This window comes from Bactrocera dorsalis, chromosome 2 (assembly GCF_023373825.1).
Source record: "Bactrocera dorsalis isolate Fly_Bdor chromosome 2, ASM2337382v1, whole genome shotgun sequence".
In the NCBI taxonomy this organism is placed as follows: domain Eukaryota; kingdom Metazoa; phylum Arthropoda; class Insecta; order Diptera; family Tephritidae; genus Bactrocera; species Bactrocera dorsalis.
The window spans coordinates 29,595,356-29,609,915 of NC_064304.1; the positions used below are offsets into that span (position 1 = coordinate 29,595,356).

At 39.3% G+C, this 14,560-nt stretch overlaps 1 protein-coding gene across 5 annotated transcripts in view; it reads left to right on the plus strand.

Annotated features, from left to right (window-relative positions):
• Window positions 1-10,275, plus strand: part of LOC105231950 (protogenin) — a 164,476-nt gene extending 154,201 nt beyond the window's left edge. For all 5 annotated transcript variants that reach the window (XM_011213476.4, XM_049447222.1, XM_019992335.3 and 2 more), the window contains 8 exons: window positions 4,057-4,372; window positions 4,662-5,054; window positions 5,116-5,359; window positions 5,453-5,889; window positions 7,695-7,992; window positions 8,054-8,223; window positions 8,282-9,406; window positions 9,473-10,275. In XM_011213476.4, coding sequence (XP_011211778.2) covers window positions 4,057-4,372; window positions 4,662-5,054; window positions 5,116-5,359; window positions 5,453-5,889; window positions 7,695-7,992; window positions 8,054-8,223; window positions 8,282-9,406; window positions 9,473-9,838 — 3,349 coding nt within the window. In that variant the 3' untranslated portion in view covers window positions 9,839-10,275. The remainder of the gene's footprint in view (window positions 1-4,056; window positions 4,373-4,661; window positions 5,055-5,115; window positions 5,360-5,452; window positions 5,890-7,694; window positions 7,993-8,053; window positions 8,224-8,281; window positions 9,407-9,472) is intronic.
• Window positions 10,276-14,560: the final 4,285 nt, after the last annotated feature.

Sequence of the window (14,560 nt, forward strand, 5' to 3'; positions counted from 1 at the left end):
ACAGTAGCGAAATATTTACAAGCTGCAAATTTCGCACTCCGATGAGCGTAATTGTCGCAATTAACATTCAACCACACATTAGCCGCCCGAGTGACAGCTGCTGGCCGAAGAATTCAAAGCACAGCAGTTGTGGGGCGACTACGACGCCGGACGGCAAAGTTTGTTATGTAGCGGGCAAGGCTAGGGTGCGCTAGGGTGATGTTTTTGCTGCAAGTTCTATGGGTATAGTCTGTTTTTGTTGGGTGCGGTGAATAAGTAGAGCATAATTAGGACTTAAAGCTGTTATTGTAGCCACCGTTTTTTGGGGCGCGCGACTTAACTACTGTCAAACAATTTCGAAGGGCAATCGAAAATGTTCATATGTGAACATATGTATCGCTCATTTGCTGCAAGACCGGCATAAATCAAAAAACGTGATTTTTGAGTTAATGCTGCAGAATTGTTCGTTATATCATACTTCATGTTGAGTGAAAAATTCATATGAATACCTCTTATATGCTTCGCTTGAGAAGAGGTGTAAGGTTGGAGTCACCGTGTAAGGTTGTAGTCAGTTGAAAACTTTAAACGCGTTTTCTGGAAAATCGATTTTTTTGACTTATGCCGGTCTTGCAGCAAATGAGCGATATGTCATTTACCTGCAACCTGTAGGAAAAGTGGACTAGGACCGAGCCAGTTTACGTTAGGTTAGGCTCAGTAGGTGAGCACCGAGATAAGAACTTTAGCTGCAAAATTCTCAAGTGAAGTCAGAAAACGATGAACGATGACAACATCTAATGAATCGATGTTACGAGTTTTCGAGAGAAATGTTCTCCGGAAGATAAATGGTTCTTTGCGAATATCCCATTTGATGGAACAATGAATGAATTAAGAGACAGCGACAGGCTGGCCAGGTCATGTCATCCGTACACTCGTAGATGTAAACACTCCAGCTCTGAAAGTATTCGACACAGTAGCCGCCGGTGGAAGCAGAGTATGAGGAAGATCGCCACACCGTTGTAGAGATCTTGTGGAGGATAACCTGGCTTCGTTTGGAATCTCGAATTGGCGCCAATTGCGAAAAGCGGAAAATACTAACGCACTGTTGTCAACTCAGCTATAACCGCATAGGCGATGTATACGCCAGTAAAGAAGAAGAAGCCAGAAAATGCCAACATGTCTTGTTCCCGCAAAGATAAAAAATAACACACATATACTTAGCACGGCTTGCGATGATTTCACTTTGCATTTTGCAAACAATATTTACAAACGGCAACGAAGCCATACCTTATTTAGAGTATGGATCGGACTGACAAAAAAAAGTTTCTTATCTCCTTTAAAACAAAAGCGTGCCAAAATTTAATCCAGTTTTCCATTGATTTGTTATAAGCCAAGTCTAAGAAGATCTTCAGTGCCTTAAAACCAATTTTGGTTTTTTTTCGGTGACGGTACAGTATCGAAGGTCCATTTGTTAGATTAAACGTCTTATGCAAACTCACAACTTGTCACCGGTAATAATGCATTGAATTAATGTAGGGTCTCAGCAACGTTCTTAGGTATCTTTTGTGAAAAGAGGTCGTAATTACTCGTTGTTGGTTTTGCAAAAAAATCAGTTCTTTTGGTACGAGTCTAACATTGACACGCTTTATACCCAAAACAACAAATGTGTTGAGTCGATCCATAAGCCATGTTGAGATGCTCTGCTATCTTTCTGATGCCTGTCCGGCTATTTACAGTCAGTGTTTCTTTAACTTTCTCGATGTAATGGTCGAATAAAAAAGTGTACGACTCGAAATAGTCATGTTTTTATTAATTTCATAAACCGTTTTCGATGTAAGGTGGATGATAAGAACTTTGCAAGTGGGCAAGTTGTAGACGTTGTCCAGCACTCGCCAAGCTTTCGTCAGATCCAGCCATCCAGTAATAAACAAAAAGAAGACGCCGGAGTTTCAAAATGTTCATGTTCGGTCAATGGTGAGCCAGAAGTTGCTTCCTTTACAAGCTCACCAACTCTACAATTTCAATGTTGCCTGGTATACATACTTTTCTTTTAACAAAAGGGACTAGTCTATAGTCTATTCCATACGAGATTGCGTTCAAAAGCAGACGATCTACTAATACTACAATTACGGTTTACCTGCTTATATCAATGGACTTTCTTGAACTTTTCTGCATACACCTAAACTTCAAATTTAATGGAGAATGTTTATTATCATTCGAAAGAACAATCTTTGGCATCTATTTTTTGAAGTTTATCTCTTTCAAATAATGGTCGCGGCTACGTCTCAGATGTTCCATCCGTTGAGTCCAATTTTCGATGACTCGTTCGAGCATTTCGACTGATAACTGGCGAATGACACATGTGATGTTTTGCTCCAAGGCCTGAATCGAAGCGGTATTGTCCGCATAGACTTTAGACTTTACATATCCCCACAGGAAAAAGTCTAACGGTGTGATAATACACGATATTGGTGGCCAATCGACCGGCCCGAAACGTGAAATTATCTGCTCACCGAAGTGTTCTCTCAATAAATCCATGGATTGATGCGATGTGTGGGTGTTCTTGTTGAATCCAACTGATGCCGAGATCACGATCTTTAATTTCAGGCATCAAATAATCGACTCTCCAGCTATGCTGCTATATTTTTTTCCCCGCATGCTGGAAGTGGTCTATTCGGTCGAAATATTATTCAATAATGAATGCTGGGTGTCAAGTTGGGAGTTGCTGTTTCGAATAATACGCTCAGTAGGCTGATTATGTTGACCAAACGTTGAGCGAAGTGCACGAAAAATATTCTTTACAGAACGTGAATTTTCGTAATTAAGTTGAATGTATAGTAAGCTTTGTTCCGGCGTAAGTATTCGCATGATGAAAAGCCAAAAAATACTGAAACAAAATAACTTGACAGCTTGACACGACTCACGCGTGATCTGTCACAAAAAAAAGTCTATTGAAAAAAGTACCTCTACTTGGGTGACCCGTTAGAAACTCTTCACGTTCTTCAACAATATAAATATACTGTCTTGTAGGCCATTGAATTAAAATTTAAAAACCTTTGTCTTTTTCAAAAAATTGTGAAATTAGATTATTCGATTCCTTCACTGTATGTTTTCCCTACAGGGTATTAATTCGTTCATAGTAATATCCACTCATTCATCAATTACGAAATGAATGTGCTTACGTGCACAAGCGTAAGATAATGCGTTAGGTTAATCTTCGTCACATATCCATTTTTTGGATTATATCCATGCATTAGGGACAATAAAGAATAAATGCTTAACGTAAAAGTCAGCTATTACTGGCATATAGTATCTAAGCCAAATATAAACTTAATATTTGTAAGTCATGTCCCTACAAGACACTGGTGGTTATTTGATCATTGTTATTGTGAAGAGAAAGGCTAAAGGAAATCGGAAGAAGGTTATTTAAAAGGAAGGCTCTGTTGTCTGTTGGTTTTAGAAAATATGTATTCATATCGGGTATATATATAATATAATGATAGAGATAATAATTCTGGAAGAAGAACACTGTCATTATGTACTAAATATATTCAGTGACTTTGAAATCCTTGAGATAATTGTTGAGGCTATTTTTTGTATAAATACCATTCAAGTGGCTTAGCAACATGATTTCCTTTTACGATGTTTAATTTTTCGAACAGCGGTTTATCTAATCGCGAAATTCAGGCTATGACCGAAAAATTATCGTTTATGGGCAAAAAATTCGGATCAACTTTGCCTCCGACCTTTCGCAAGCAAAAAGCAGCTTCAAAATACTCCATATCTCTGGAGTGCGTTGATGCTACTACTGAGCTCTTTACTTGAACCTTCAAGGTCAATAGCTTTTTTCAGATCTCGGTCTTAATAAAATAGAGTAAGGTTGACGAGGTTTCAGCTTTAAGCACCTTAATGGCACATACCCTCCACAACTACCCATGTTCAAAGAACTACCTTTATACTCGTATATTAAAACATTTTAATTTTTATGTGACCTACATTTTCTAATATCTTACAGATACATTCGCTATCTTTTTAATTCAATTTATAAATGTTGATTTCTTTATTTTTCGTATCTTTCAGATGCTTAGCACAAAATCAGTTTGCCTCCAAGACGCTGTTCCGATGGGCCTTCAATGTGTTCGATGATCCTACACCCACTAGCCAAAATGAGCTCTTACCCAGTCTGCAGAATGCGACGCAGTACGTTCCAGCAGGTGGCAGTTGTCTGTTACATTGTTATAATCAGATCGACGGGCCACTGATTGAGTGGTGGTATCGGAGCACATTGAATAATGCGCCGCTAAAGATCAGTAATCACAGTAATGAAATTGTTATAGAGAATGCAAGCCAGTTAAATCAAGGTTACTACAGCTGCATAAGTGGGCGAAGTAATCAGGTAAGAATGAAAAAGAAATCATTATTGATGAACTAATATTATGGGATTAATGGAACTACTGATTTTTTTTTTTAATTTTTTCAAATTAAAATTCCATCAGTATAAATAGCGTTTTACAGAAAACGGTAACAATAACATTTGTATACGACACTTCTAGAGACTTATATACATATCTCTAAGTACGAAGTACAATTTTTAAAATACATAAAATATACAATAGTTAAGCTTAAATTTATGATCGATATATCGTTTTCTCTTCACCTAATTTCTTTCTTACTTTCTTCCACAGACTTTTCATGTAATCGTGACCGCACCGCCGGTGATCGTTGAGCCACTTATCTCCTACGAAATCCTGATAACCGCTTCTTTGCAATTTCGTTGCAACGCCACCGGCAATCCCCGGCCGGTAATAAGCTGGTATCACAATGGGGTTCCTCTCAAAAGTTCCTACACACGCTACATTGTTGGCAACGAATTGCATTTACACTCCTTCGATCCGATTGAGGCGGGCATATATCAATGCTTCGCACGGAATATCGCCGGAGAGGTGTACAGTGCGGGCGAGTTGCGTTTCCGCAACAAAGACGATGGTTTGCTGCTGAAGAATCCACTGCAGAATATACGCTGCTATGCGCTCAGCTTTAATACGATCAATGTGACTTTTGAAAGCAACTTTTTTGAGGTAAACTTTTTATTATAATTATTATTATTTTTATTAATGTTTGCATTAATATTTTGTACAGTCGCTCTTCATTGTCCACATTGTGCAAAATAATCCGCATCGTTGGATCTCACCATTCGCGCCAATGAAACTAAATCATACCTCACATTTGGTCATCTCAAGCCACCTACCCGTTTACCGTCCCTTTGAGCTGATCACACGCGTACTAGTGCCGACCTCGGAGATACGCTTGGCCAACAAGACGCAACAACAGACAATACTCAGCTCATTAAGAAGCCCACCGGTGACATGCTGCACGCAAGGCTGTGAGTTATTAATTGTTTATTTGGGAGGGAGGATAGTAAACAAATTTTAACTAATTTATGTCATTCGTATTCGCATTCTTATTCCCTACGCAGTACTCTTACACTTGGTGCACATGGGCAATGATACCTTTGTCACTTGGTCACAGCCGGAATTGAAGGGCAAGAAGTATTTTATACTCCAATTCTCCGGCAATCACACACAACCGCATCCGCAGCAATTGCTTAGTCAGCATCTACGTGGTACTGTGCAGCACGTGGATCTCACACAGGAGGATGTCGCTCAGAAGCTCTGTGATATTGAAGCGCTCAATGAAGCACAGACGCGTGCGGTCTTGAGGAGCGCTCAGGCCGGTTATATTGATAACAACAGTCATGTGGAGTTGGAGGAAGAAGTTTTCAGTTTGGTAGTGTTGTCCAATGTAACGGGTGTTTTGTTGGAAAATTTCAATCGCATAAAATTACGCGTACTAATTATCACACGTGAAAATGAACATCTAAAGCAGGACTTCCGCTATGTGCAATGGAAAACGGTAAGTTTTAGGAATGTTTTTTACTTTCAAAAAACCAAAATCTTATCATTTATTGACAATTTTATAGAATGGAATTTATTTCCAATATCTTACGAGTATATGCACGTGTATATATGAAAGTCTAGCCGATTTTATATATTTATTTGTAATCCGACGAAGTAATATTAAAAAGTAAATGCTTCCAACAATTGAAAAAGGAGTCTCCTTCGGACCTCTTGAGTAAATTCTTTATTCCGAAAGTTCTGCGATCACAAATCGAAATATCCTTCGCCTTAAAAGCTTGAGCTTACGCTCCGACCGCAATTAAAGAAAATCCTAAAAGCTGATGACTATTTTTAACAGCCTGATAGCGTTCATTACTAAGAAACCAGCTTGTAATAAAATCCTCAAATCACTACCCGACAGATGAAATTAACCGAAATTCGGTTATATCGTATGCTGTGGGGCTTCGTGATGATGGAGCCGATCGCTATCATATATGTCCTAACCCTACCTTCGCTGTTTGTCATGCATAATTTGTAATTTGTGTCCTTGGTCCGCAAATATATACCTCCACAATATAACATAATAGCACTTCTACAGCTAAATTTATCAGCGCAGTTTGCACCCACTTCCATTGGGTTCTGGAAATTTTTGCTTCTTGATTACGATCATCCAGCATGCCAATAATAATGCGGTTCCAGACCGTATCAAAACTTTTTTTCGGGTCACACCCTTTGTCTTTGGACTTTAGGTAAACGGTTTAGCCTCTTCAGCTGACCTCTGTCTTTTAGCTGCCGCTGCTGGTAGTTTAAGTTTAAAATTGGGTATAGACGCTTTCGTGCAATCAATAGATTTCTGGAGCTCTTATCTGAGCTTCTCATTGGTTCACGATTGCAGCTTATCAGGTAGACAACACGACGCTTTTCCGCATACCTAGCTTTAGCTGGGCTATCGACAGTAAAAATATGTCATTCTCTACCAGATGCATTACTAGCAACCTCACTGTTTGCGTCTCGTATACCTTTCTGCTTTCAAGCCATACTTTGGCAACGAGGTTTGGTTCCGACTGTCACTGTGTTGTTGTTAGTTTCATCTACAGAGTTAGCTTGCTCAGCTCCTGTCTTGATGCTGACTGCCTTCGAGCTCGATAAAAAACGCTCCTCCTCTTCACGGAACAGTTAGTTCCTTACGTTTTTTTCGGGAGATCCGGACACCTTTAATGTTTTTTTTTATTGTTCTGGTTCATCTTTTAAACCCACGACAAATAAGGAAAGCAGGTTCGCTTGCGCATAGTCACTCCTACGCAAGTAAGGCTATCTTATTACAGAGGGCGCTAGTAAGTAACGTTCGAGACTGGGCTATTTAAGGGCACCCAAAGTTTTGTACCTTCAACCTTGGTAATACTTTCTTTTAGAATGCTATGCTATTGAGGAGCAACCAAAACTATACCAACTGCAATATGGGCGAACTGTTTCCTGTCCGCCTTTGCCATCGTCATAAAAAAGTGTACAGCTCCTGATGGTCTAAACATCACTTAAGGTTTGTGAAGTGTTCGAGTTAGTACGCAGAATAGCAGAAACTAGGAAACATGATCCTCTATATTTTGAGATCTCATTTATATAACACTTCTCCAGCTATAGTCGGGCATTGTCTAAGTAGTTCTTTCCTTTACAACTTCGTTAGAAGAAGAACATTTATTTCGTTTTGTGGAACGAACATTTTGTTACGTAACAAGTTCAAAAAGTATAGGAATATGTATCATACCAACAGTTGACTATATCTAATTTGTGTTTGTGCACTTAATCAAAATTAAAATTTCGCAGATCGAGAACGACACCAACGAGCTCGCCAACACACCGTTTCGTCTCAGCATAGTGGAGTCACGCATGCTTACCTTTCACTTCCATGAACATTTCAATGAATCGTGCGTACACGCATGTCACTGGCAGATACAGTTCCCCATTATACGCAAAGAAGAGCCGAAATGTGACCAACTGCCGATAACCAATTCACAAGTGGTTATACGCGGTCTCAAGCCATCCGAGCGTTATCGTGTGAATTTCTTCAGCTGCAAAACACAAACATTCTATGGACAAGTGGATAGACAAACATTGCCCGATCGTAAGTTACAAATGCATATACTTTACGAGAGATAAACCTAAAATACTTTCAACGTCAATAGCACCGGGAACGATCAGCAATCAACGCGTTATACGACACAATGGCCTAAAGCTGCTTTGGGATCCGCCTTTGCAGCCAAACGGCAAAATTCACCACTACAACATACTGTGGACCTTGGGTAATGTGACACACGAGGTCAACGTTTTGGACTGTACTGCATGTTCCTTTAAGGTGAGTAGGTCAATACGCATAGGTTATTATCAGAATAACCACAAACTCTTCCGCACAGTTTCCGAACATCTCCGAGACGGCGAAAATCAATGTAACTGTACGCGTTGTCGGCGAAACCGGTGTGGGCGCACCGATTTTCATTGACTTGCGTAGCATAAGTCACCATTCGCTGGAGATAGAATGCCCTTCAAGCGAATCAGAGGTCTATAGCGGCATTATTATCGGCTCACTGCTCTCTGTGGTTTGTGTCGTTGTCTTCGCATTGCTTATCATATTTCAAAGACGACGCTATAAGGCACGCACACAAGGACCCACACATCTCACTTCGCCATCAGAGATGAATTTCGGTAATCTGAATAATCCCAGTATACCTAGTGAAAGTGCTGGCGGCTTAAGCGGCAGCACCTTCCAACAGGATTGCCACGAAATGCAGACGTTGATACCGAAAAGTGGACGTTATGTCGACATACATGCCGCGCGTCCAAAAGAATACCAAACCACGCAACTACCGAATGGCAATGGTAACGGTAATGTTGTGCGACGTCAACTCACTGTCGAAGTGGAGCCAAATCCCAATGCCACACAGCACGATTATGAGTTGGATGGGCGGGCGAACGTATCACAGCTGCCGTTGTGCAGCTCAACGCCGGAAAAGGCACCACCGGATGGTGCACATCCCTTTTTTATACCCTTCAAGCAGACGCCGCCCAATACCGTGGCCACGGCGCTGCCCAAACATAGTTCCTCAAGTAATTATGCCAATAATGGCGGTGATGCTGGCGCTGATGATGCAAGCGGTTATGTCGTGCCGCCCAACACGCTGCCACTCATGTCAACGCCACCAACCACGCTGGCGGTCGGCGTAGCCGGCCAACAGCGCAGCGGCAGTTTTAGCAGTAGCAGCTGTGGCGGTAGTAGTGGTCCTAACGGTAGTCGTAGTAGTAGTAATAGTAGTAAAAAACAGTTCCATGCGAATTACTCCAAACATTCCAAATCGAATGATGTGATCTGTCTGCTCGCGGACGAAGAGGTCGCGGCAACATTGACACCCACCAGCGAAGCTGCCGTAGCGTTGGCGCTAACAAATGGTTTCAAGGCAGCAACAGTGGCCAGAACAGCAGCGAGTGCGCCAATGGCAGGCGATGCGGCAAGAATAGCAACAACTAAGGCAGGCGCTGGGCAAGTGAGTGCTTATTTCTTTTATTTGAATGAACTTGTTTGTATTTAAATATTATAAATTATATTTCAGAAGCCTGCAATGCTGACCACAACTATTGCCACCATGCATGCACCCAACCAAAAAAGTACTTCTACAATTCTAGTTAGTCCCGCCAATCAGCTGAAACGCGGCGCTTCGGTTAAGCTGAAAAAATCCACTGCGGACAATAATAAGTCGCGCAACAATTCCATAGTTCCTGCCTTTGGATCGAGGGCTGCCACGGGCAAAGCCACTGCTGCTACGGCGGCGTCAGCGAATCCATGGTCCACTAAAGCGCCGCCGTTTAACGCTAGTGCAACGTCAGCGTCTACGTCGGCGTCGAGCAGTAATAGCAACGCTTTTAGTGTGGCGTTCAGCGGCGCGCATCGTCGTCTCAACGTGGACCCAAACGGTTGAGCGCATGTGCTCAGTATATATATACATACACACACACCTACAAAAGCTAAGAAAATTCAAGTTTCGCGTAAGTAAACAGTAAGAGTCATTTCAGGGAGGCAAAAATTGTGGAAAACGAAACACATTCAGGATAAAAAATAGTGATTAGGCGTCGCGCTGTGGACGCCGCCGAACATGTATCCGCGCATGCGTGCGCTTTAAACCTACAAAAGCAGTAAAGAGAAACATTCCAAAACCTATAGATTTATATACACAAACATACTTATACAAAATATTTAAAGAAAAAGAAGGTAGCAATAGTTATAGCAATAGGCTTCCCGATCCCAAAAAAAAAAAACACGTTAAAAAACTTTAGCATATTTTATAAATGTGCGAAAATGGCTATTCTAGCTGCTGCAAAGCGTTTAATGGCTGATGATACATACGTACATATACATATACACATTAAAAAATGCTTTTAGCGAATATTTATGAAGATTATATCTTGCGGTAAATAGAAAATATGCATTTATGCCGTTTATAGTACCAGTTACAACACACCTACACACACAGTACCAGACCTACCCATAAAAAACTTATATAAATATATTAAAAAATGTTTTTGTCTATACATTAGGGTGTGTCAAAAATACAGAAATTTTTTTTTTTGTTTAGTACTCTGGAAAATAGGTTCATATAAGGCACCTCTAAGAAAACATATGAAGCTACGCATTGCTGTGGATGAAAATCATAATATAATTTACTTTATTTTTAATTGCGTCGGAATGTGAATTCCATTATTTTGCTTCATGGTGTTTCAGTTTATTTGTTCTTAAAATCAACTGAGGCTAGCTTAGTTTAGTTTTTGTTTAACAAAGTTTATTTATTTAATATATATATGTATGTTTTTTTTTTGTATTTTAAGTTTATAGAGTTGCTAAGTTGAATATTTAGTTTTAGGACTTTTAAAGATTAGCAAAGATCAGAGAGTGTGAGAAGTATTAAGTTGCTAAAGGATTTATTGTTTCACCGTTATATTACTATTATGTTGATTCCATGCTTATTTTGTTATATTATATAAAAACAACGAAAATTAGTGGTAATCAAGTAGGCAGCAAGATCACTGTGACTCTTACATGACTTCGTCCAATAACAAAGAGTGGCATTGGGTCTGTGCGTTAAACGAAATTCAGAGACAAATTTCTGGCTGCTCTCAACACTTGTAAGAAGCTTATCACAAAAGCAATGAATATCTGAACAGTTGAACCATTCGAAATGCACAAACTGTCCGATACCTGCTGCCAGAGTTCTATGCATAATACAAGTATGTAGTGGGGTAGAATTATCTAAGCACTTTCTGCTTGACTATTCTTCCTTACCCCGCACGTCACATGATCAAGAAATGTCTTTTAATTTGCAATACACGCATTTTTTTCCAACTTGAATGGCATCTTGCTATCATTTTTCCATTCAAATCGAGTGTCTATTTGACGATCGAGTTAAAACAGTTGATCCCATAGTTTTGTCATGATATTATCGGGAATATGAATATTTTGTTGTACGTAGGTTTCCTTTTATATTTCCAAATTGGAGTATAAAATCAAATTTTAATCATCGAAAATCGCTTTAATGTTTTTTAAAATATTCTCCATTAAGATTTATATACTTTTGCATGAGTGTGGACAATTGTCGAAAAGTGTCTCGATTGAGGTTTCTCGAAAACATGCCTTTAAATGCATCAACCGTCTTGTCAGCTATCGAAAAACGTTGAGCGGGAAGGATTTAGTATACCGTCCCAGAATTTCGGGATTAAAATGGATATGGTCGCATAGAGAAGATCCTCCAGATTAAGAATATATATAGTTATAGCCGCAGGAAGCTAATAGTTTTGAGATATTCGCGTTTAAAGTTGAAAATTACCACTATTTTAATTACGTATTTTCTTTTATTTTTAATAAAACAAACGTGTATTAAGGCTTGTTATAAATTGTATTGCCTCTAATAACTTTACAAATAGGTCATCGTGTTTGTTTACCACATTTTTCCGCCAAACATATTCCAAAATTAAATCCGTGATGTTTTCCGGATTGTTGTAATTGTTCCTTCGCAAAAAAACTTTTAATTACGCGCCACTGGAATTCTATGCTCTGCGTATGTGTTCCATCTACCGCCACAAATGGATTGTCCGGATCGCTATGATTTACTCTTTTGTGCTCATACTCATGATTCGCCAAACCATCGTACGCCTTCCAGCAATCCGTGCTTATTATTGTTCCTGGCGTAACATGCTTCTTAATCAGGGGTATGAGCACCTCCGCAGACCTAACATTTCCTGGGCATACCTCCAGCCGCAGGTCGTCGCTCCCATCCTCCATCATCCCCAACACACAGTGACCTTCCACCCTCCTGCCTAAAATGAGAAAAATATATAAGTATTTACCTAATATTGTTTATTTTAACCTTACCTTTATTAAATTTCCTCTTCCCAAATTTCATCAATTTGCAGCTTTTTGCCAGGACCACCAATTTTACCCACCGCTTCTTGATATGTTCCACTTGGTATAAAACTACCGCTTCGCGACAGTAGGTATACCAGTCACATATGATAGCGCTAGATAAATAATATAGGTTCCCTGACAATGCTATTTTTTCTGACAACCTCGTGCGACCAGTGTGATGCGTAGCAAAACATTAAATAGAAAACTTGGGGCAAAGGTATTCTCACATTTTCCAACCAAGTGCCCATGGATCGAGATATCGCCGAACGCGTTCGGCAAGATCCTTTACGGCACCTAAACGTACCGACGGTGCTATTTCCCATAGCGGAGAGCACCATCGGCAGTCTATGCACCATGCAAATCTTTTTTTTTTAGCAATGAGATCCTCGTCTTCGCAAAAGGCTATGCCGCTCTCCCTCGATTGGAATGTGTGGAATATTTTGGTAATATTCCACTTTTCTTTCACCTCCGACACGTTCAACTTGTTCGTTCTACGAACACGACTCGTGGATCGTTCTTGCAGATCTACATATAATTGTAACGAAATATTAAAAACATAATTTAAATATTATATTCAATATTTAATTTAAAATTTTCTCCAAAATAATTGATTTAATTTTAATATGGAAAAACTCTCTTGAGTACACACAGCTTATTTTTCAAACACGAAATAATTATAAAAATGACAAAAAAAAGCAACGGTACTTTGCTTTTAAAGCAGAGGTACTTATATCCGTTAGATCGCATTGATGTTAGAGAGGTTGTTATACGCTCTATGACGTTGCTACTTCTTCGCGTATAACTCCTTTTTACATGGGAGGCCTTCGGCCACGCTTAAAAAAAAATAAACCCTGGTCGATCCAACACCGGGTGTCTACATTTTTTTCCTCCCGTAGAACTCATTTTGATATAGGTAGCCTTCAGGCCCATTAAATATTTTTATATATTTTTTATTGTTTATCAACGATTATGTTTCCTGTATTTAGGGAATAAAAGCTATTTTTGCACTATATTACATAAAATAAATGTGTACAAATGAATTAGTGATGTGTTAGTGGATATAAAAGTGAAAAATATAAGTGCAAAATTAATTTCATATCGAGAAAATACGTAATTAAAATAGTGGTAATTTTCATCTCTAAACGCGAATATCTCGAGAACTATACGCTTCTTATAACTACATATATATACTTTTGATCTGGAGAATCTCCTCTATCCGACCATACCTATTTTATTCCCGAAATCCTGGGACGGTATACTAAAGTCGACCCCTGCGTTGTTCCATTGGCATGGTTGCGACATGTCCACTGCCAAAAAAAGCAGGCAACCATTTGCTTGGAAATGTTTTGCGGCGCCAAAACCTTCTTTGGAGTCGGCTAATCTTGAAACACTCATGCAGTCGAAAGTTCTTTACTTTTGAGCTCATACGCGTTAATCCTTGTTTCTCCATCTGTCACGATGTCATAGACGTTTTTCGAAGCACCGCTGTCGGAATTTTTAACACTTCTACTTCTCCACTAATCGACACGAGACATTTTTTAAACGATTGACAAATTGTGAAAAATATTTTTTACACTCAAATGTTCCTACAATATTGAATATATGCTGCCTACTGTTGTCACTATATCACGATAGATCACATAACGCTCTTGCAATATCGGTTTTTGTACAGCTTAAATAGTTTCCAGAACAACAACTGATTTTGGATGGCCATCACGAAATCCGTCTTGGATTTCTACGAACACTTTGATCTTAATTGAATTCACCATACGTTCGAAAAACAGTGGTTCTTGTTGAGTTTTCATCGCTAAAAATTAAATGAAGTTCATCGAAACACTGCTGATGAGTTAATCCGCGACGAAAATTGTAAAACATAATCGCGCGAAAAAGTTCGAAAACGTTCGGGGATTTCCTGCGGTTGCTTTGACGACGGCATCTTAAAAGTATTATTGATGATTAATTTTCTTGCGGCTCTCAATTTAAATCAATTTTGACAAGTAGTCTGTGTGGTGAACTTATTCGTAAAAGGTAGTTCTCGATCGTCTAAATGCACCAATAACAAGATTACCAGCCGATAGCAGATTTTTGAGTGCTCTGAAAATTTTCGTCTATACCTAACGGGTTTTTCTCTTTAAGAATTATATTATAATTAATAATCGAAAATCCATTTTAATTACTTTCCCTTATGTGGCAGCTTATTTACGAGGGTATTTACAGTAAATACTAATCTTTTATCTTCCCTATT